At 50.8% G+C, this 21,781-nt stretch overlaps 6 protein-coding genes across 6 annotated transcripts; 4 read left to right on the top strand and 2 right to left on the bottom strand.

Moving 5' to 3' along the window:
* Positions 1 to 100: 100 nt before the first annotated feature.
* Positions 101 to 1,804, bottom strand: AA0111_g9424 (hypothetical protein; the record flags this gene model as incomplete). The annotated part of the gene is made up of 3 exons (XM_028655981.1): positions 101 to 352; positions 401 to 709; positions 761 to 1,804. 3 exons carry the CDS (start codon positions 1,802 to 1,804, stop codon positions 101 to 103), a joined length of 1,605 nt encoding a protein of 534 aa, XP_028502990.1.
* Positions 1,805 to 7,486: 5,682 nt separating this feature from the next.
* On the top strand, positions 7,487 to 8,698 carry AA0111_g9423 (putative carboxypeptidase; the record flags this gene model as incomplete). Its single annotated transcript, XM_028655980.1, has 1 exon — positions 7,487 to 8,698. The coding sequence occupies one exon, from the start codon at positions 7,487 to 7,489 to the stop codon at positions 8,696 to 8,698; it is 1,212 nt and encodes a 403-aa protein (XP_028502982.1).
* A 564-nt stretch (positions 8,699 to 9,262) lies between these two features.
* On the bottom strand, positions 9,263 to 12,448 carry AA0111_g9422 (Mitochondrial presequence protease; the record flags this gene model as incomplete). The annotated part of the gene is made up of 2 exons (XM_028655979.1): positions 9,263 to 12,056; positions 12,102 to 12,448. 2 exons carry the CDS (start codon positions 12,446 to 12,448, stop codon positions 9,263 to 9,265), a joined length of 3,141 nt encoding a protein of 1,046 aa, XP_028502984.1.
* Positions 12,449 to 13,194: 746 nt separating this feature from the next.
* Positions 13,195 to 14,770, top strand: AA0111_g9421 (hypothetical protein; the record flags this gene model as incomplete). The annotated part of the gene is made up of 4 exons (XM_028655978.1): positions 13,195 to 13,351; positions 13,462 to 13,888; positions 13,936 to 14,179; positions 14,243 to 14,770. 4 exons carry the CDS (start codon positions 13,195 to 13,197, stop codon positions 14,768 to 14,770), a joined length of 1,356 nt encoding a protein of 451 aa, XP_028502986.1.
* Positions 14,771 to 15,508: 738 nt separating this feature from the next.
* AA0111_g9420 (hypothetical protein) lies at positions 15,509 to 16,558 on the top strand (the record flags this gene model as incomplete). Its single annotated transcript, XM_028655977.1, has 1 exon — positions 15,509 to 16,558. The coding sequence occupies one exon, from the start codon at positions 15,509 to 15,511 to the stop codon at positions 16,556 to 16,558; it is 1,050 nt and encodes a 349-aa protein (XP_028502936.1).
* A 573-nt stretch (positions 16,559 to 17,131) lies between these two features.
* Positions 17,132 to 19,844, top strand: AA0111_g9419 (hypothetical protein; the record flags this gene model as incomplete). The annotated part of the gene is made up of 5 exons (XM_028655975.1): positions 17,132 to 17,182; positions 17,294 to 17,325; positions 17,397 to 17,514; positions 17,563 to 18,613; positions 18,661 to 19,844. 5 exons carry the CDS (start codon positions 17,132 to 17,134, stop codon positions 19,842 to 19,844), a joined length of 2,436 nt encoding a protein of 811 aa, XP_028502913.1.
* Positions 19,845 to 21,781: the final 1,937 nt, after the last annotated feature.

The raw sequence follows: 21,781 nt of genomic DNA, 5'->3' as shown, positions 1-21,781 counted from the left end.
TCACGAAATTCCGAGGGCTGCGATCAAAGGATGTGAAAATAGGTTGATCAGCGCCAAAATATTGCAGTGCCACCAAGGTCGGAGTGGTGATGAAAATCATCTAAGCGGACGTCAACACAAGAGCAGAGCGCATGAAAGGATACGGACATACAAGAACATTCAGTCGCGTAGTATGACTTGTCCTTAGTGCAGCCTCAGTGCTGAGGCGATTCAGCTCTTGGGTCATGTAGCTGATGCGTTGAATTTCAAGATTTCCCTTGTGAGTCTCCCTCTGGAAGTGAATGCTTTGGTGATTCAGCCCGTTACTCTCGTAGTTGAGAAACTGGCTTTCAAGTCCCATCCCTAGTTTCAGCTACTCGATAATTAGCTACACCTTTCTGTAACACTTAATTATACGTACATTCTTCGCCGAGACCTCACAGAAATTGATCAGATTTGCTATAATCTTCTCAAGACTCATTAGTTCCCTAAAAGAAGTTTTGATGCACTTCAAGGTGACCCTTGCGCGAGTATCCCTGATATCGTCGAAGCAGTTAATATCTCCATGGGGATCACTGAAATCTTTCCAAGCTTGGGTAGCGAGAGATAATTGTTCCTGGATATAACGCAGGAGCTGTACCGTTTTGACGATGTTGTCGAATATTTGCATAACACTTTCTTGCGGTCTTTTGCAAGAGACGCTTGAAAATGCACACCGATATTCCTTTTGCTGAAAAGGCTGTTAGTTAGTGCTGGGCGGTATCACAAGAACCAGACCTACCCAAGTTCTCACGCATGCCTCGAGCACCCGTACAAGATATGTGTATTCTCGCAAGACGAGGATGATCCAGACGTTGACAATACGTAAAAAGTATTCTCTCGGGTCACGGATAAGCTTGTCTGCGAATAAGCCATGATCCCCATCTAGTGGTGCGAAGACATCCTCTTTGGGTATTGGGTCGTCATCTTCGGCGTCGCTATGTTCTCCGTCTGACTCTTCGTCCTCATCAGGTTCAGCATCGGGATTACGCGCAGGACCGCCCTTCGAGAAAGCATATCCAACCCATTTGGAGTAGTCCCAGACACACAGAACGATGGAGATGTGTGCCTTTTCAATGAGAAACCGTTTGGATTGGTTTGCTGCGTCTGAGTCAGAGCCTGGCAAAGGTAGATCCAACCAGCTCTCCCCATCCTGGGTCATATCGCGATTCTTCCACTGGTCGCTCGAGCAAGTAACCTCTCGCAAAGTCAAATATGGAAGATGAAGCTCGAGACGAGGAGTCACAAATCCGTCTACCCTTTCGTGAACGCGAAACGATGTTGCGCCGGAGATGTGTTTCGCAAATGCGTCCCGGAGCGTATCAATCTGGTGGCATGCTGCAGTGCGAGCCAGGGCCAGTAACGATTCTGGATCTAGATTGTGGATTCGAATCTGCCTGTAGTCGACATCTGGAAGGCCGCCTTCGCCAAACCGTTCGACTTCTAAATGTTGGCGTAGCTTCTCTGCAGTGAGTGCAGACGGATAGTCGCGGCTTCTATCGGTCCCACGCTCCCGATCGTCCAGATAGATCTCAGGCTGTGGTAGTACTGATGATGTTTGAGTTGAGATTTGGTAGAAGTTCCGGATAACATGAGTGTTCCAGCACGGTGTTTGGCTTTCGCTATGCTCGAGGAAGCTCTCAACAAAATCGCGCTCGTTGTTTATCTTTTCCCTAAATGCCTCGAAAGATATATCGTTGTATTCTCGGTAAGCGAATGGCTTACGAGGTTGCAATTTTGAAGCTCTTGTGTGTCGGTATTGACTGTGCCGTACACGATACGCCATGTTCTGCTCTTAAGCAGGGCTACTTCCGTGTCGGTGAAGGTCCTCGAATATGCGACTGAGATTGTAAAAGGAGAGTGGTCATAGTTGTTGTCCTTCCACAGATGTACAATATGTTTTGAGGAGCTGTGGAAGAAATGAGATTTATTTTGTATGTTTGCTGGCGATGACTGGGTATTGTTATGCTGCAAAGACTAAACGTAGTCAGTGAAGCATACCCTGGAGGGTAAAGTCTTTCAATCGCGTCGCAGACGCTTTGAGATCTCTTGGATTCCATGCTTTTATAGGGTACTGAAATGTGACTCTCTTGAATTTGCCTGCTTCTATGCCTCCAACAGTTGCGGTGAGTTGATTTGGTGTGCAATCGTCTTCATTGTGTCCATTCACCATTGCCTACAAGGCAGATATGACAGTTGCACAACTGCCACGTTGCAATCTCTAGTTCAGTTGTACAGATTTATGGCTGCATATGAGGGCGCAACATCTGATCTTGGGGGTGTATCAAGAACGTTAAGCAGGCCACGGTCCTTCGTAGAAGTCGCTCATATTGGCTTCAGCATCCACTGCTGTAAGGGTCCAGACTGCGTGCAAGCATTCTATTTGCTACGGTATCATGAGGCGAACCAAGGGCCATGTGTCTTCGTCTGTCGGGTTGTAGCAGCAAGGCGTTCACAAAGCCTCGTGGAAACTCTTGCCTATTAGGAGTGGTGCTACGTCATCCTTGCATGGAGGACTTCGGACAGCACACCCCACAATAACGCGCATGATCTCTAGAGTCAGATATCAACCGTAGACACAGCCACTTTGCCCATATCCGAAGCCGTTGGGCCGCTGGACCGTTGGGCCGTTGTTCTGTTTGCGAAGGGTTCATGATGGCCATCCCGCTAAAGGTGTTGGTTGAAACCTGGGTTCACCACCTGCAGTCTTGACTTTCCCAACCCAAACTAGACTATTCATACTGGCTCTCTTGTCAGAGTCTGAGAGACGAGCAATCGCCGTGATGAAGTTCTACGCAAATGCAGTCAGCTATTCAATCGTGTGCTCGGGGCCTAGACAGCCCAGTTTCAGCCCCGTACCACGGGATCGGGCTGATCTGGGGATGTCGTGCATGCTTAGGTGCAGCTGCATACTCGCCCAGATAGACCGGTTTTGTTACTTCTTTGCATCCACCACCTTTACTCTCGGTTTCGCAAGCTGATTTGACAAGCTTGCTGGGGACAGACAGGCAGTGCATTGTACGTACCGCTCTCAACCTGCAATGCCCCTGTTAAGACAAGTGTGCTTGCTCGTTCGGGCCCGGAGTGAAACACGGATCTATCCAAGTCGAAGATGCGACCCGCGGACACCCATAGACCCTTGAAATCCAGGCATGTGATGTATTTCAGCCTACTGAGTGCGCAGTTGCCGTCGGCAAGATTGACATTAGCCCCTTACGCCCCGGAGGTCTTGCAATATAGTACAAGTCTTATCAGCGCCCTTTACCCAACGGTAAAGACAGTCAAGATACTCGGAGCTATATGATCTGGATCGTCTCTGATCTTCAGGGTTAAATCGTCGAGTCCAGCCATGGGCATACGGAGCGGAAGTTAAATATACACATTGATTTGTTAGGTTAGTCCTTGGCGCATCAAGACGTATACAATTTCGAAGCGTGACATAACGAGCTACCAAAACCCACGTAAACACCACGCTGAAGCCCGCATGGAGACCTTCATCTGGTTTGTACTTTTGTAACATGGCAATTTCCACATCGACCATAGCCACATGAAGGACATCCAGCGCTTCTATAGGGAATAGATGGATAACCACAATAGCAGCATTGCCACACATAGGTATGTTTTTTCTTCGCCTATCATTGTAAGCATGTTCCCTGGACCTAGAGTGATCGGCACTAGTGACCTACTGTGGGTACCTTGATGCTGTCATGGGTCTCCGAATGTCTATCAAATGCCCACGACAATAACGATGATGGCAGCTCACTCCGCACCAGATCTCCGAAACAACAATCGCTATTCTCCTTCGGCTCATGGTATCGATCAAGAGTAGTATCGTCGCAATCAGAACACGTATGGGAACTACCGATGCATGCAACATTGTTCAAGGCCTGTCCTCGACAACGCGCCTGCGCTCGATCTCGCCGCAAGTTATTTCCGCCATCGTTTGTTCTACGTCTTCGGGAGCTTCGGAAGAAGTTTGATGTACAAATGGTAGGTGTGTCGTTGGTCGAGGCCAACGCCGGGTACGAATTTGATGCCTGGATCATCGAATACGGGAGAACGTATCGCAAACGGTGAGAACGTATGTCTTCGACCCTGCGCAACAGTTAGCTAAGACCTCCTAGTCACTGGCGCTCACGATAGCTGTCTATCTACTTCCTCCAAGACCGCCGCGTCTATCGTCGAGGTCGCCTCAGGCCAGCAGTGAAACTTCGAACCCCCTTCATGAGCTATCGAAAGCACCGGGACTCGTCAAAGACCTGGGGAGGATGTAAAAGTTGAAGAGACATGTCCGAATAGTATGTCTTGGTAGCAGCGGGAATTGGATGCTTTCCTACCTTTTTTAGCGTTGCTGAACTGGTAGCCCGCCTACCCGACCCTGGATCACCCCACAAACGAGGTTCTGACTGTGCACGAGCGAGCAGACAACGCGAGCCGATCACTCTCCTTATAGTTGCGTATCACCGCCGTCACCATATACGAAAATTCATTATATACATATTACATTACATAGCGCAGCCGATACCAAGCCTACATAGCGCAATCATGCAGGTCCCCTCACCGCCGTCGGATATCATGCGTGTCCGAATATGCATCTGATACATGATCTATCACTACGGGAAGGAAAGCTACCCAAGTATCTGTACGAGCTTTAGCCGTTGTTGCACTACGACGTTCTGGATTTTATACCTGGACACAGAATGCTCCAGCGATCTGGAGAGACTTGCGGACGGTTATTATCCATCTATCCTCGACTTGTTTTACAGTGTCATATACGCCATGCCTCCTCCCTAGCTCAATTGAAGCAGGCCCTTGCTAGCGGTACACGTGTTGTACTTTTTTTGTCCGGATCATGTCATCGACAAGCCCAAGACCTGCCACTTGTCTCTGAGGACAGGCTTGCACGAATGGGAATGCATCCAAGTTTTGAACAAGGGTGTTACGGGTAGGATGTGACGACCCTTTGCATGTCTTACCCGCTAAGCATGCGTTACTATACTACATGTAGATCTATACGTTGCAGTGTTCACAGAGAGGAAAAGACCCTGTTGTTTCAGCTTGGTGAGCTGCTGACGATTTCGTGTGTAGCGGCAGCAGAACTCTCTACCGTTATCCCATTTCTCACCTACAGCCTTGCTCTTAGTTGCAATTCCTATGAGAATTTCGTCCTACAGGGAGACGACAATGTCAAATTTAACCTGTTATAAACTCATGAGATACAGCTGATCGATCATCTGAGTATATGTGGGCGTCCAGAAAGCAAACCAGGGCCAATTCCTAGTTCGAATGGATATTCTTTCAACCGGATGGATCGTCATCTATCTCGGTAAGTTTGCTATCTCTGTGGTGTAAAGTGTAGGTCGTTAGCCTCTCTACTACCGATCAGGATTCTGTCCCCACACAACCACGAAATAGTGAGCTTCGGGTCTCATACTGCAGCCGATATCTCCATTTCTCACCGACAATCGTGGGTCAACACCATGCGGCCACATGTAGTAGTGGCTTCGATCACGTAACGACCGCCGCAATCGAATTCATTTATGTAGGGAACACGTCATGCTAGCCTCACATAGCGCCAATTTGCATTGGGTTTTGAACACATGGGAACGTCACAACGGCCTCAGGTCGAAGACGTGAGTGCCACGTCAATTTGCTTTTTCGCCAGCGACGCAAGATACAATGGGCCTTCAGGTAAACTTGGAACCATCGGAAAGTCGAAGAATGGACACAAGACCCGGTAAACAAACAAGAGGCTTCCTAGCGTGGTGCGTATCGTTTCTTAGGAGTTAATCAGTAAGTCACTTGATTGCAACAATCTGGTATATTCAATCTCCCTGTCGATTCATTCGTCAAATCCAAGTGCAACAACGGGTTGTTTCGACGACGGAAGAGTTACGTGCCACCTTAAAAATTTAGTAACACCCAGACAGAAAGCTCCTGTGGTTACCTTATTCCAAGTGTGAGCGATACCACCCGAGCAGTATCTGTAGTTGCCACTGTGTTTCCCCGGTTCCCGCTATCTGTGGCAGATGTGTTGGATCAAGAGGAATTTAGACAGGCGAGTTCACATCTCGAATATCAGGTGAGCTGAATGGGGTTAAAGAGTGAAAATTCGATCATCTCAGTGAGGACACTCAAGACGTAACGGTAAGAACAGTATGTGTTAAGAAATATGGGTAAGAATCGATGCTTTCTCTTGGTCATTACGGATGTAACCGCTGTTTTCCAGGCATTTGTGTGCCCGATAGCTTTGTCTTACAATGGCACATCCCAATCAAGTTGTCTTTGACCCTTTCCCTAAGCTTAATTCTACCCATACACCCGCATCCTGGACATCATTGGAACGTAACGAAGTAAAGACATGGGCAGAATTCATCGAGCATACACACAAAATGCATGTGGCTGTATCTGTGGTACACAGGTAGATACAACGGGATCCAAGAAGTGGTAAGTGACGTTCTCGGTCACGAACAATGGATGATTTCTACGTATATGGCGTGATCATTGTGTCAGAATGCAGTGGCACAACAAAGCATGCTTCGACGTGCGTTGCATATAGTGCAAAGCTCAGTACACCAGAGTAGCGTAGCGATCTAGATATATCTGGTACGACACTGTCCATTATGGTAGAAGTCAACATATTTATCTATGTGCCATGTTTTAAATGCCTTTGATTTTATTGATTCCTCTTTGGAATAAAGATTGTGGTTGATCATCCGACTTGAAAATTAGTTAGGTAACCTCTTCCACCTTTTTACATACTTAGGTAGCTCCAACGGTACGATTAGGTGTCCTAAATACACCCACAGTCTGTGGCAGCCTCTAAACTCATAAGCTTTCGATGAGCAGATCCATTTTAACAGGACCTGAGTTGCCTCTGAACCGTTCCAGAGTTCGAGATTGTCCAGTCAAGTGACTGTAGTGTTATGTATGACCTCGGGAACGTTGCCTACCTAGGTATTGTAAGAGAATCTACTTGGACGATCATGCAGGTCGCCTACAATTATCCTCAACCGCCCTCCATGTGGAATACAAGCAGCCTACTCTGCGATAAGCGAAGAACCCATCATTTCGGGAATGCTTGATCAACAGAGTATTCTTTTTATTAGACATTGCGCATAGCAGGGCGATCCAGGACTCCTGTAAGAGGGGCTATACCTGCGTAGCAAATCTCAAGTCGCTAGGTATCCAGATAGAAATGCAATCCAGTAAACGCTATACCTGGTGCAAGATTATGTCGTTACGTATCATACAACGGCGCGACGAACTCCGTAACGCTTGCGACGATTCAAGGCGCTTAACAAAAGGCGAAAGGTGATAGTGCTGGCGATCATGATCGGCAGGTATGTAGCGGCGCTTGAGCTCGGGAGGCTTAAGGTCGGGAATCTTGAGCTCCAAGCTGTCCAGCTTCGTTCAATCAAACATCAACCCTCAGCAGAAGCATCGATCGCTCTTAACAATGACGAAAATGTTACTCGGAACCCTTCCGATCCTTTCACTCGCCATTGGCACATCTGCTGCTGTTTCACTACCCCAAACAGCTTTCGAGCCCACCGTCCTTAGTTCTTCCACATCAAAAGACCTCCTCCATCTTCACCGCAAACTCATAGAGATCGAGTCCATATCTGAGAACGAGAAGAATGTCGGCGAATGGCTCAGCGACTACCTCCGCGCACGCGATTGGACTGTCGAGAAGCAAGAAGTGTCCAAAGACCGATACAATCTCTTAGCTTACGGCAGCAAACGCGAAACCACGATCCTACTATCCTCGCATATTGACACGGTCCCACCGTACTGGCCTTACTACTACAATGAGACGACCGACATCATCGGCGGCAGAGGGAGTGTGGACGCGAAAGGCAGCGTCGCACCGATGATCATCGCCGCACAAGACATCAAAGGACATTTACAAGACGATATATCCTTGCTCTTCGTTGTTGGTGAAGAGACAGGTGGCGACGGCATGCGCGCATTCAGCGATTGGGACAAACGCCCATCGTCACACGAGATCGTCATCTTCGGAGAGCCCACGGAAGCGAAACTCGTCTGTGGACATAAGGGCATGCTGGGCTTCTCGGTGAAAGCCACGGGCAAGGCGGCACATTCAGGATACCCGTGGTTGGGCGTCAGCGCAAATGACATCATGGTGGAGGCACTGGGCGAGCTCCTCAAGCTGAGGGAGCACCTGCCTTGGAGCACGAAATACGGCAACACAACTATGAACTTTGGACGCGTACAGGGCGGTGTTGCAGCCAACGTCGTCGCCGAAACCGCAACCGCAAACATCGCGACGCGCCTCGCCGCCGGAACCCCCGATCTCGTTCGCGGACAAATCATCGACGCGCTCAAGGACGTCAAGGCCGCCGCGCAGAAGGAAGGCGGAGATTTGGAAGTACAATGGGGGAGCGAGGGATACGGAGTTGTGGATATAAACTGTGATATTGAGGGCTTCGAGACAATGACCGTCAACTACGGGACGGATGTGCCATGGCTCTCTGGTGACCACAAGAGGTACCTGTACGGGCCAGGCTCTATCTTCGTCGCGCATTCAGATCACGAGGCGTTGAAGAGGAAGGAGCTTGAGCAGGCTGTTCTAGACTACCGTCGCCTCATTATCAAGGCGACAGAGGTCAGAGAGAAGGAGCGACAAATGCAGAGCGAAGACCAGATTGAGCTATAAGGTGAGACAGAGATATACATATGAATTATGCATAGCCAGATACCCAATCGTAACCAGTCCTTTCCTCCACGTCGAGTATCATTATTTGATGTACCCCCACATTTAGTCTACCAGGAGAAGAGTCTCGCTCAATACAGGCAGGTCTGAAAGCAGGTGCTCAATGCCCCTTCCCAAGCTCCATCCCGGACTTTTGACGGCCAAGGAGCGAAGTGGATAGATGGCATCACAATTGTTCTTGCGCATTATCCCCATATTTAAGGGTCAGAGCGAACCAGCAATGGAAGAGAATGCGTGGTCCGTCTGGGATCTGTTCGTTGCGCTGGTGGAGAATGTGTGACAGAGGGAGATGAGAGATACCTTGTTCCACGCACGGTTCAGGGGGAGGTAGGCTCGGCGACGATAAGATAGATGGCAATCAAGATATTTCGTGGTGAAATGGTAAAGGAGGAAGGAGCGATGACACGACGCTATGCATTCAACTTACCCAACGCCGATGATGCTAGCCTTTCGCACTTCATATCGTACATATTACTTTTACAGTCATGATATCGTCAATCGAGAGACTCAGCTTGCGATAGCAGGCACGTCGTCCTCCTTTTGCGCAACACCCTCTGCCTCCTCAGCAGCCTTTGCGCTCTCTGACATACCCAAATCCCTGAATTGCCAGCCATCGACCTCCTTGACCCAGTCCTTGCGCTCGCCCAAGATGGCGACACTGCTCTCCTCGGCACGCTTGACAAGGAACTGGTCTGCTACAGCTTGTACCTGCTCAGCCGTGACGTCGAGCAGACGCTCGCGACGCGTCTGCAGCATGTCGTCCGTGACGCCAGACAGGAACAACCTCATACCTTCGCGGCTGACACTCTGTGGTGCGTCGTATCCTTGGAATGTGCTCAGTTTAGCTTCTTCGAGGTCTTGAGGTGTCCATGCGCGGTCTCGCGCCCATTGACCTGCTTCAGCCATGATCTTCATGCTGTTCTGTGGGTTGGGATCGCGGTACGAGTACATGCCAAATAGACCACCAAGACCACGGGCGTAGGCACCGCCTCCATAAGCGCCACCCTTCTCACGGATCTCAGGATGGAGTTGCTTGAAGGTGAGGAGCTTAGCAAGGACCTCGAGAGGTGCGCTGGAGGCATCGGTGTAGGCTACTGTCGGCACAGCACGGGCAGAATAGTAGACTTGGTAAGGAAGAGGGAAGAATGACTTTGCGTTGCGGGGGTACTGCTTCTGCTGTGATGTTGTCGGTACAGAAACGTCCTTTGGTAAGGTGTTCAAGAAGCGTTGGAGTGCTTCCTGGTTCGACGATGAACTATCGTTACTGCAGTTGATTGCTACGCGAAGCTGGTTGCTGTTTGCGATAGTAAAGGACTGGATAGCTTTGAGTTTCTGAATGACCTCGTCGAGTGACTCTTGCGATGCGAGAGCTGTCATGACTTTGACTTGGGTAAGGCCTCCAGTTTCTTCCGCCAATCGGCTGACAGGACTGATGCCAGCTTCGGCGTATCTCATAGCATAAGAGTGGCCAGACTCTGCAATCGAATTGATGGCACCGCTTGCTGCACTCTGTAGGAGCTCTCTGATCTTCTTGCCCGCTTCAGGGCCATCAAAGTCTGTTTCTTGTATGATGGTTCGGAGAAGCTCGTACATGTCGGGGATGTTGCGGTCGAAAGCGTATCCTGAGAACGCCATGCCCTCTTCGTATGCGTTGAGTGACAATGGTGATTGTGACGAGTGGTATCCTACGGATATGCCGCCTGTCTTTAGCTTGATCAGTTCCTCAAGCTGTTCCATCGTCTTGTCCTTGGTACCAAGACGCATGATAGCGCTAGTGAACAGCGGGATCATTTCTCGTAACTCGTCTGGAAGGTCTTGCAGTTTGTGCACCGCACGGAAGTAGGTCAGACCGTTGGTGGGGGCCTCACGCCATTGGACCTTCACGCCATCCAGCTCGGTGTGTCGCAGTGGCTTCCTCTCTTTCTCTCGCGGAATATCCTTTACGTGAACAGTGGGCAGACAGCTCAAATCCTCGTTCCTGGCCTTCTCTTGGACCTCTAGCAATTGGAGCTCTCGTTCCTCCAAATACTTCTGTGCCTCCTGTTCACTCGGGAACTGTTTGGTAGTCTCCGCAATCTTCGCTGCCAGACGCTGGCTTTCTTCGTCTACGAGCTCCTGGCTGAATGTCTCCGAAGGCTGCATAGTGAAAGTCAGGGTCTTGTCGTTGAGAAGGTACTTCTCAATCAAGCTCTCCAGGTAGTCGCCTTCAGCATACTTCTTCTGGAAAGCATTGACAGTGTCTTGCCATGCGAGGGCTTCCATTGGGTCGATACCGTTAAACCAGCCTGGCTTCAGCCTTTGAAGGATACCCATGCCAAAGTTGGCAGTCTTGTGCTTGAGCGAAAGTTCCAGCTGATGCAGGATGCCATCAACCTTGATCTTGTCGAAACCGTTTTTGCGCGCTTCAAGAAGGGTCTCGGCTATGGCTTCGCAAACTTTGCCTACGTCGTCTGCTTTGACAGCGTCTAGTCCAATGGAGAACACCCCTCGTCTGCCTGCGCTGTCGTAACCGGTGTTGGCACTGAAATCGGCACCAAGTCCAGACTCAACAAGATTGCGGTACAGAGGCGAGCCATACCCACTCATAAGCAGACTGCTCAGCACACCAAGCGCAAAGTTCTCCACGGCGTCTGCAGTATCTCCCATCAACCATGTGACTGAAGTCTTGTACTGTCTGTCCTGAGGTACCAATGGGTCCAAAGGACCGGCAACCGTAACCTGTTTCGGGCCGTCCAGAGTTATTGGTGCCTTCACTTCCTGATCCACGGCTATCTTGTCAAAACTGTTCAAGCGACTGTCCACCTCCTTCAGATGCTCGACCAGGGGCATGTCTCCGTATGTGAGAATCTTAGCGTTGCTGGGATGGTAGTGATCGGCGTGGAACTTGCGAAGCTGCTCCCAAGTCAGGTCGGTAATCTTCTGCGGGTCGCCGCCAGAGTTGTTGATGGCCGGGTAGAGGTGGTCCTGGAACTTGGTGTAGAACAAGTAGCTTGCATCCGACATCTGCCCCTTCATCTCATTGTACACCACGCCTTTGAATACGATGCGCTTCGCATTCGGGTCCTCCGACTCTTTTGCCAATGGGTTCTCGGGCCCCAGCCGCCACCCCTCCTGCGTGAAATCGTTCTCCTTGAGCAGCGGGTGTAGGGTCGCATCGAGGTATACGGACATGAGGTTCTTGAAGTCTTGCGCGTTTGTCGTAGCGAACGGGTAGCCAGTGTGGTCGGCGAACGTCCAGGCATTCATGAAGTTGGAAAGCGAGCGGGGTAGCATCTTGAAGAAAGGGTCGCGAATGGGGTACCTGGAATGTCAGCGATGGAATGAGCGCACTGAAAGTCTGCCTTACCTCTCACTACCGCATAATGTGGTGTGCTCGAGAATGTGCGGCACTCCAGTGGCATCCGGTGGGTTGGTCTTGAAACCGATGGAGAAGACATTGTTCGCATCCTCACGGGCAATGTGCAGATACTCGGCGCCAGTCTTGTCATGCTGAAGGTGCAAAGCCGTCAACTCCAGCTCTGGCACCTGCTTGACGCGCTTGAGCGTGAAGCCATGCAGCTGCTCGCCGACATTCGGAAAGTTGGAGACATCGGTAACGGCGGCATATCCACGCCGAGAGAGAGTGGACAATCGTTGAGGGGTTATCGTGGCATTTCGAGGGCTCTGAAACTGCCGACCGACGGAACGCAGCATGTTTGGAATAGAGGATTGATGACAGAATGTCGCGCCGCCTCACAGAAATGTCAGAGGCACCCGCCTTCGATGACGCCTGTCGCGCCGATTGGCCGAGGGACCCCATACCAAAAGAGATTAGCCCGCAAAATTACTAAGACGGAAGAGTGCACCTGTATGGGCGGTTGATGCGTTATACGACTGGAGACAGGTCGGATTGGCTACTTTGTCACTGATCTCATCTGCCAGGTCCGATATTGAAGCTCGTGGGCGTTGTGGAGACTACCAGGTGTCTTGTGCCTTTCCGCGATCGACCAGACCACCGACTCCCTCCCCTCCTTCCTCTTCAACACCCGCCACGAGACATTGCCCGATCCGACCCCGACGACTGCATGACCTGACACTCGACATATTGCTACACCATACCCGTTGACGCCACCTGCACTGCGCTGGACCTCTGTTTTCACCCGAAGCAGTTCCGAGACGTCAGCGGAGAACTTCTACCTTCTGGACGCGCATTGTAGAGAGGCGGCCGCTGCAAGACGGATGCGCAACTTGGCTGCATAGGGGACCACTCTGGGGATACATGAGATTGAGTGCATAGGCGGAGGAACCATCGGGGGCAACACGAGGGGATCCACAGCTGAAGCGCTACACGGAAGAGTCACGACTTCATGGCAACAGTCGCCCAACAGCGCCAGCCGACGTCTGCCCAGTCCCGACCACACCACGAAGCAAGCCGCAGTGCATCTGCCTCTCCTGCAAACATGGCACCCGCACAGCACAACCCGGCGCCTGCGCCTGCCAAAAAGGGCAAGGGCAAGAAGGCGACAGACCCCTCGGAACAGCAGAAGCAGATCCAGGCTAAGATTGCCCAACTCGAGCTGGATCAGGCAGGAGACAAGGAGCAGGAACTAGAAATCGGTGCGTCTACATCTTGCGACGGAGCTGCGGAAGAGGGGACATTCTGGGTGGCGCAGTCGATGTCTGGGGCTCTATCATGTGAATCGCTGGCTGACGTATGGCATGGACAGAACGCGAAGTCAAGAAAGCAAACCGTGAACTCTCCTCGCTCCTTTCCAACATGGACGGCCCGCTGTCTCGTCTCGAAGTCGTACAGAAACGATATACAGAACTCCTATCCGATATGAAGCGCACGGAGCGCGAACACCAGAAAGCGAAGAAGCGCGGAGACCAACTGCAAAAAGAGAAGGATGCGCAAAGGTCTGAGCTGAACAAGGTCACGACGATGAAGGATAAACTTGACAAACTGTCGCGTGACTTTGCAAAAGAAAACAAGAAACTCAAGGACGAACTACACAAGATCGAGAGCAGCGAATCAACCGCCAGGCAGGAACTGCACGAGCGTCTTGAGCACCTTGTCAACGACGTGGATGATTGCATAGCAGCTGCAAATGGGCCGGAACCTCAGAATCAAGCTGAGCAAGAGCTGGATGAACTGTAAGTCTCGCGCACTCGACCGTTGCGGCACAAACTGACCCAACTAGGTTTCGTCAAAAGTTCAAGTCGTTCATTGACCAGTACGAGCTGCGCGAACTGCAATACCACTCGATGCTCCGACTCAAAGAGCTCGAAATACAGTACCACGCCGCTCGTTTGGAGCAGCAGCGCAAACAACAGGAAGCGGAGTCGTCAAAGTCGCATCAGTTGACTCGTCAAGTGTCAACGTTTTCCCAGACCGAGACTGAGCTACGTACGCAGCTCAACATATACGTGGAGAAGTTCAAACAGGTATGTCAACCCGTTAACCCCTCGTTGGTCTGTATCATCATGGTTAATACTGACCAGATGCAGGTCGAGGAAACGCTCAACAACTCGAACGATCTTTTCCTCACCTTCCGCAAGGAGATGGAAGAAATGTCCAAGAAGACTAAACGTCTCGAAAAGGAGAACCAAAATCTACAACGCCACAAGGATATCACCAACCGCAATATTGGCGAGATGGTGGAAGAACGCCAGAAGATGCAAGAAGAGCTTGCCAGGAGGACCAAAGAAGCCGAAGACCAGCGAAAGAAGATTGCTCGTCTGGAAACGTTATGTCGTGGGATGCAAGCACAGGGTCGAGGGCAGGTACCGATGCACGAGCTGGATCACGAGGAACACGACGAGGAGGATGAAGAGGTTACGGAGAGTGAGTACGAATACGAGGACGAAGATAGTGCAGAGTACGACGACGATACTGAGGAAGACGGTGTTGAACCAGCACCTGAGCGTCGACCATTCGGGCCTGTTCCGCCACCTCCACCGCAGCCTCAAGCTGCGCAGGGAAAAGTCAACGGGCACACACAAGCCAATGGGCAAATGAATGGAGTCAAACGCTAATAGCAATATCATAGACACTCACTCTTCGTTCCAGCCATCTCTTTGAAAATTTGCGAATGTCGCTTCTAATATGCCATTTCTAACAGAACTTGCACGTTGGTTTGAGGACATCACAGCGTAGCTAGATCGTATTGATGAAGGGCATAAGCGGATGAACATCACCATGAGTAGGACGTCCGACTTTCATGCATTGGGGGAAGCAGAACATGGGGAGACCTAATGGTAGGGCAAGGTGGCTGTATGCACTATGTGCACATAAGCTCGATGTCTGAACTAGACTACAAACATGTTGATCGTAGTAGCTTTCAGCGTGGCTCCTGACAATGACATTGTTATCATATCCAACAAAATGGCTCCGAAATTATGACAGTTCGCATCATGGGCGATGGCTAGAATGATTTGCTAGTCTCGAGTGTTGAACATTCTTCACGTATACATTGTCATTCCATGAGAGACGGGTGAATCTCGGTAACGGTGAACTGTAAGAGACGTTGACGAGTCGAACCGTAGATGCCTCGGCTCATGCACCCACGTTTTCCCCGCAAAACCCCTGGCTGTCGAGCATACCTCCAGGCACGGCCGCTATTTAGCATCCACATGCCCATGCTCGCTATGCCGTCACATACAGCTTCAGCTCTGTCAGAAGCATACCACTTGAACCTGCGTTCGGAGTATCCGACGTGATAATCTTATCTTCATTCAAACATCCGCCATTCAATCACTACAGCCTACACCATCATGTCGCCCCCGTCATTGCAAACGCCGCTTTCGAAGCTGCTGGGCATCCAGTACCCGATAATACTCGCCGGCATGGCGCGCACATCTGGTGGTCCCCTCGCGGCTGCCGTATCAAACGCTGGCGGCCTGGGCGTGATTGGAGGTCTAGGATACACCCCTGAACAGCTTCAATCCATCATCGACGACCTCAAGTCAAACCTCCGCGACAAGAACCTGCCGTTCGGTGTCGACCTCGCGCTTCCACAAGTCGGTGGTAGCGCACGCAAAACGAACCATGACTACACACATGGACAGCTTGACGATCTCATCGAAGTCACAATCAAGAATGGCGCGAAGCTGTTCGTCAGCGCTGTTGGTGTACCACCCGAGCGAACGATCAAGAGGCTGCACGAAGCAGGTATTCTGATTATGAACATGGTCGGACACCCCAAGCATGCGAAGAAGGCACTAGATGCAGGTGTGGATATCGTATGCGCCCAGGGTGGAGAAGGCGGAGGACATACCGGCGATATCGCGAACAGCATCCTGATTCCATCCGTCGTGGACATCGCACGCAAATATAAGAGCCCTCTCACAGGCCAACCAGCCATGGTAGTGGCAGCAGGAGGAATCTACAACGGCCGCAGCCTGGCAAGCAGTTTGATGCAAGGCGCACAGGGTGTGTGGGTTGGTACGCGCTTCGTCGCGTCCACTGAGGCCGGCTGCTCGCAAATGCACAAGGAAAATGTAGTCACTGCCGACTTTACAGACACAGGCCGGACACTAGTTGTCAGTGGCCGACCGTTGCGCGTCAAGTATAACGACTACATCAAAGAGTGGCATGAGCGCGAGGACGAGATCAAGAAGCTGACGGATGCGGGTATTGTGCCGCTGGCGAAGGACATGGACGATGGGAAGGATGTGGATATTCCGTTCTTGATGGGCCAGGTTGCGGGGGTAATCGGCGATATTAAGCCTGCGAAGGAAATTGTGGACGAGATGGTGCAAGAAGCCGTCGACATGCTGAGGCTAGGGCAGACATATATCGGAGGGCCGAGTAGTAAACTGTAGATGATAATTGCCGACTTGATGTGTCTCAATGTTGGTTCCTCGGATTTCGGTTCTTGTGGTACAAGGTACTTTTGTGTAACACCAACGCAAGAAGCGAATACTTCTTCCCGGACTTCTTCGGCATTGATTTGAATAATGTGTCGTGTGTCTGCTAGTGACTGGTACGCTACAAACAATAATAAACCGCCCATCGCCATGTAGCCGTCGCCATGCCTTGGTCGTCCCACCCCTTCCCACAGAAGCGGCATGTGGATGATCTGCGACCAGGATCGCGCTCCCCGAATCCATGGCAGCACCGGAAGCTCAGGAGAGATCTGACGGTAGGCCGCATCCCCTCCGCAGTATTCACAATTAATACACTTTGTTGCCATCCCCGGTCGGCCAAAAGCTAGTATTGTTATCCTCGCACATCTCGAACGCCCTAGGCCCCTGGCGTTTGCGGCTATCTCCACTTTCGCTGCGACAGGACCCGTTCCTCTCTTCCGCGGCGCTCGCTCGCCAGACCGAACTCCTGCAACCCATAGATGACGCTGGTTGCGCAGGCGACACCACGGAGCAGCGGCGCATCATTCCATGCAGTCAAATCTCAGAGCCCAGGCTGAGATTCAGGCCCAGAGGAAGAAGGTATGTACCGTCCTGTTGCTGCCAAACCGCGCTTGTGCGCCGCAACAAGCAAAACATCCAGGCGCATGCCTGGCATTCCGAGAACGACTGATGCTGAGACTGGAATTATAGCAGCTTGCGAATTCGTACAAGCAGTTACTCGAGTAAGACTTTTCCTTTCTTTTGCGCGCCGAGTGCGTGTTTCACCCGCGGTAATTTGCTGACACGGGAACAGTGAGTTTGCCGCGACCGACCTCAAGACCGTCGGCAACTATACACTGGGGAAACTTATAGGCAAGGGGAGTTTTGGCAAGGTCTACTTGGCATCGCACAAACTCAGCAATGGCTCAAAGGTACCGTGACCACAGTTGCCATGGAGGAACCACGCTCACCACGAACAGGTCGTGCTCAAGAGCGCGAAGAAAGACGACGCCAATCTCGCGCGCGAAATCCATCACCACCGCCAATTCATACACCCACACATCGCCCGCCTGTACGAGGTCATAGTGACCGAGGAGCTGGTTTGGCTGGTACTCGAGTACTGTCAGGGCGATGAACTCTACAACTACCTCCTAGCCAAGGGCGCGCTCGAACCGTCCAGAGTCCAGAAAATATTCACGCAGCTCGTCGGTGCCGTGTCGTACGTCCACAACAAGTCCTGCGTCCACCGCGACCTCAAACTCGAGAACATACTGTTGGACAAACATGGCGATGTCAAGTTGGTCGACTTTGGATTCACACGCGAGTACGAGGGCAAGTCCAACTACCTGCAGACATGGTGTGGAACCATCTGTTACAGTGCGCCAGAGATGCTCAAGGGCGAGAAATATGCGGGTGAAAAGGTGGATGTTTGGAGTTTGGGTATCATCCTTTATGCGCTTTTGGTCGGCGAGCTGCCTTTCGACGAGGACGACGAGATGGTTACGAAGAATAAGATACTAAAAGAGGAACCAAAGTACCCGGAACACTTTCCACAGCAAGCAAGGGAGTTGTGCTCGTCGCTACTTTCAAAACGGCCGATCTTGAGACCTACATTGGCGGATATACTACAAAACCCTTGGTTGTCGGAACATGCACCCCGCCAGCAGGAGATTTTGAAGCTGCAGCAGCCGGCGCCCTTCTCGACTGAATTGGAGAAGGAGGTGTTGCACCGTATGCGTGCTGCTGGTGTGGATATTGACATGGTGATTGAGAACGTACTGGCCCAACGATGCGACTCATTGGCTGGCTGGTGGGCATTGCTACTAGAAAAGGAGGAACGCAAGGCGAAAAGAAGAGAGCGCAAACGCAAAGAAAAGGAAGCAGAGGCTAAGAGCCTCAGACGATTGAGTGCTGCCAGTAGCCGGCTTGACAAACTTGCGCCTACCATCAGAGAGTCGGACGAAGAGGGCATACATGCTCCAACCACACCGAAGAGTCGCGGCAGGACTATCAACCGAAGCAGCTTGCATGGTTAGTATTGTGCCCGCCAACATGAAAACAGATCTAACTCCGAACAGGTGCTCCCGAGCTTCCAAAACTGCCGGAATCAATGACTTCTCCCAACCTTACCGTAGACGACAAGCCGCTGCCACCAATTGATACCCATCGAGGTCGAAAATCTCACTCTTCTTCACGTCCACCACTACCCGCGAAAGATTTGGATCGGCGGCGATCTCGTAGTAGCATGCTACAAGTTGTGTCCACAAACCCCGACCTTCTCTCTCCAAATGGCTTCGTGCCCAAGCGGCGCCGAAAGCAGCCGTTCATCAACCACCTTTTGTCACTCAGGAATTGGATAAAAGAAACGTCAAAACGAGCACGGTCGCCAGGTTCAAAAGCTAGCAGTGGACAGTCCCCGAAGATACCTCCAAGCACGTCTTCAGACTCAAGACGAAGGCAAAGTACAGCGAACCGTTCTTCTGTGCATACAAATCCCAAGTCTCCGCCGATGCCACACACACCAGGTCCTCGACCCCGAGGTTCAACTCACGGCTCAGGCTCCATGAGAAGGCTCTCGGCATCCCCTGCCCCACTCACACCGCGATCCTCGTATCGTCGTTCTTCTGGTGGTCTCCGAGGCCGGAAATCTACTTCCTCATCTGTGTCTTCGATCCGCAGTATGCCACACCACCACCATTCGCACTCGAAAGCTTCATCCACATCGTCTGCCTCACTTGTCTCTCCCGCTGTCTCTGTAAGCGGCCACTCACACAAGCCCTCCAAGTCCCCTCATAATAGCATCAAAGTCCTTCCCGCGACTCCGACTTCCTCAAGCTTTCCTTCCAACATTCGCCTTGTACGTTCTGGCTTCCCACCCGGCCTTAACGAGTCCAGCGCCGCTTTTGGAAACGGAAATAGCATTCCTCCACAATCACCTGGTCTCATCTTTGCAAAGAGGAAGAGGAGCCCTTTCAAAGGACCCATGCTTAATGTCAATACCGGTGTTCTGAATGGTGGCCATGCAAACGGTGGCGCATGGAGGAGCAGAAGCGGAGATAGCGGTATGGGTAGTAGAGGGACGAGTGTACAAGGACGTAGGAGTGGAGAGATATTGGGCATTACAGAAGAAGATGAGGAGGAAGAGGAAGAAGTTGAAGAGGTGGAGACATTTGGAGGAAAATTGGGCGAAGGCGAGTTTGTTGAAGAAGAAGGTCCTGCGCAGTTGACCCCGCCTCAAGAGGAATTCAAAGAGAAGGCTTGATATTTGGAAAGATGGGTTTGAGAATGAAGAGGAGGCTTGAGGATTTTTGGTGAGATTGTGGAGGTTTAACCATTTCCAATCCCGGTTGTTGTTGTTGCGTAGGGGACGTTCACTTCTCTTCGCTTCTTTTCTACTTCTTTGAACTTTTGCACTTTCACGGCATACATTCCCGGCGTTGGTCCATTTCTGGGATACCTATACACAAGTTATTTTCATATTGTCTACTCATTCTAATCTCATAGATACGCACTTATACTATGCACATTTTTCGCTCATCATATCTATCACTCGCGCTAATATTACAATAGCATGTCTGAAACATATTTGAGGTTCGAGAGATATTCTAATTACTTTGAGATCTCTAGGTGATCTCTATACTGGGCTCCGACAGCTTCTATCTTCTGAGCTGGCCTTGTTGCAGTTGTGTAGATATCCGACAAGCAGCCAGCCTGGACTCTGTCGACGAGTCGACGTCGGTATTGCACAAAAGTAGTTGTGGCCTCGTCATACGAGCACATACCGACTAAAGCTGACTCCATTCGCAACCAGCCAATAAGTCTTCCATTTAAACATTGTGATAACCATACTTTCCCTTGGATACGATCTCAAAGTACCGGGACCAACGATAATCGATAATGCAAGACGACATCGTACAACGACACGTGTACAAACATACACATGGAAGTACAGCAGCTGAATCAGCAAGGATATACTTGCGCTCGATGTAAGCTTTTTCGTTGCACACTGGCTTCTTAGAGGCGGTGTGATGTATATGCGGCGTCGGAGTCGATGGCGAATTTGGTTACGTCGTGCAACAACGTACGACATCTGATCTTGACAAAGTTCCGAGAATGATCTTCGTTGCAGAAAAGTACCGATGTTGCGGCTGAAGGTCATGTCGGTGACATTCGCACCGACATGTCGAAAGCGCACTACTCGTCCAGTGGAAATATATTAGTGACGTTTTGTTGCCTATGGCAGCTTCCTTATTGATCATAGATCTCGGAGGTCGTCTTCCGCACTACGCATTGACATGACGCCGAATGTGGGAGGTTTGCCATGTGATGCACACGAGGCAAAGGTCTAACAGCCGAAATGTGGGAGGTGGCGCACACGGTGGTAATGATACGGTAATGCTGTGGTACGCTGAGAGCCGCAAGGGCTATGAAACAGTAGACATGGGATTCCAGACTTATCGCAGTACACGATTCTTGATAGGGATAGTTAGATCAAATGGAAAGAAAGGGTTGTAGTATTGTGTCCTCAAAGCAGACGCATATTTTTCAAGTTGTCAGCGCTCAAGACGACCACAAAGGAGAAAGAGTGACAAGTACGCCACTTCGATGAGCTGCTTCCTCGGACGATGCAAGGTAAGCCGGGAAGATCAGTCTGTGCATCAGTGCATAAACGGCGTGCGCCCTCGCTACACTGTAGACAATGGTAAAAGCTTCTTGCACAAGCCAACTGTTGACCAGATTTGCCTGCGGGACCATGAACAATAATGACGTGCTCGTGTGGAGAGTTAGTAAGGTTCCATGTGACAACCTCGGGAGGCGTTGTCGATACAGGCGACAAATGACATGGGGAAAAGGCGTTACGACTGTGTGATAGGTACCTGTGGTGGCTTACCATGTGGGTTGGGGCGTTTTCTGACCACACCAGTAATAAATCGCACTCCCCAACGACATCGCGTCGTGTCCATAAATGCTTGGCAAATGAAATTGCACATGTAAGATTTTACGGATATCGAGTTGATGAAAGTGAAAGGACGGCAGCAACTGATGAGGTAAGATATTGGATTTTGCAGATGCATTGGTGGAGGTACTTGACTGATGCAGAAAAGGTACAAGGGTTAGGTAACACACATGTATATTGATTCGCAATGAGCGAAGTTGTGTTCTTACATGACGATAGTGTGCGGGGCGTACTGCTGGTGT

Source organism: Alternaria arborescens, assembly GCF_004154835.1.
Source record: "Alternaria arborescens strain FERA 675 chromosome Unknown contig_27, whole genome shotgun sequence".
Classification (NCBI taxonomy): Eukaryota; Fungi; Ascomycota; class Dothideomycetes; order Pleosporales; family Pleosporaceae; genus Alternaria; species Alternaria arborescens.
Note: the sequence above shows the minus strand (reverse complement) of the source record. Positions and strands in the feature narration are given on the sequence as shown.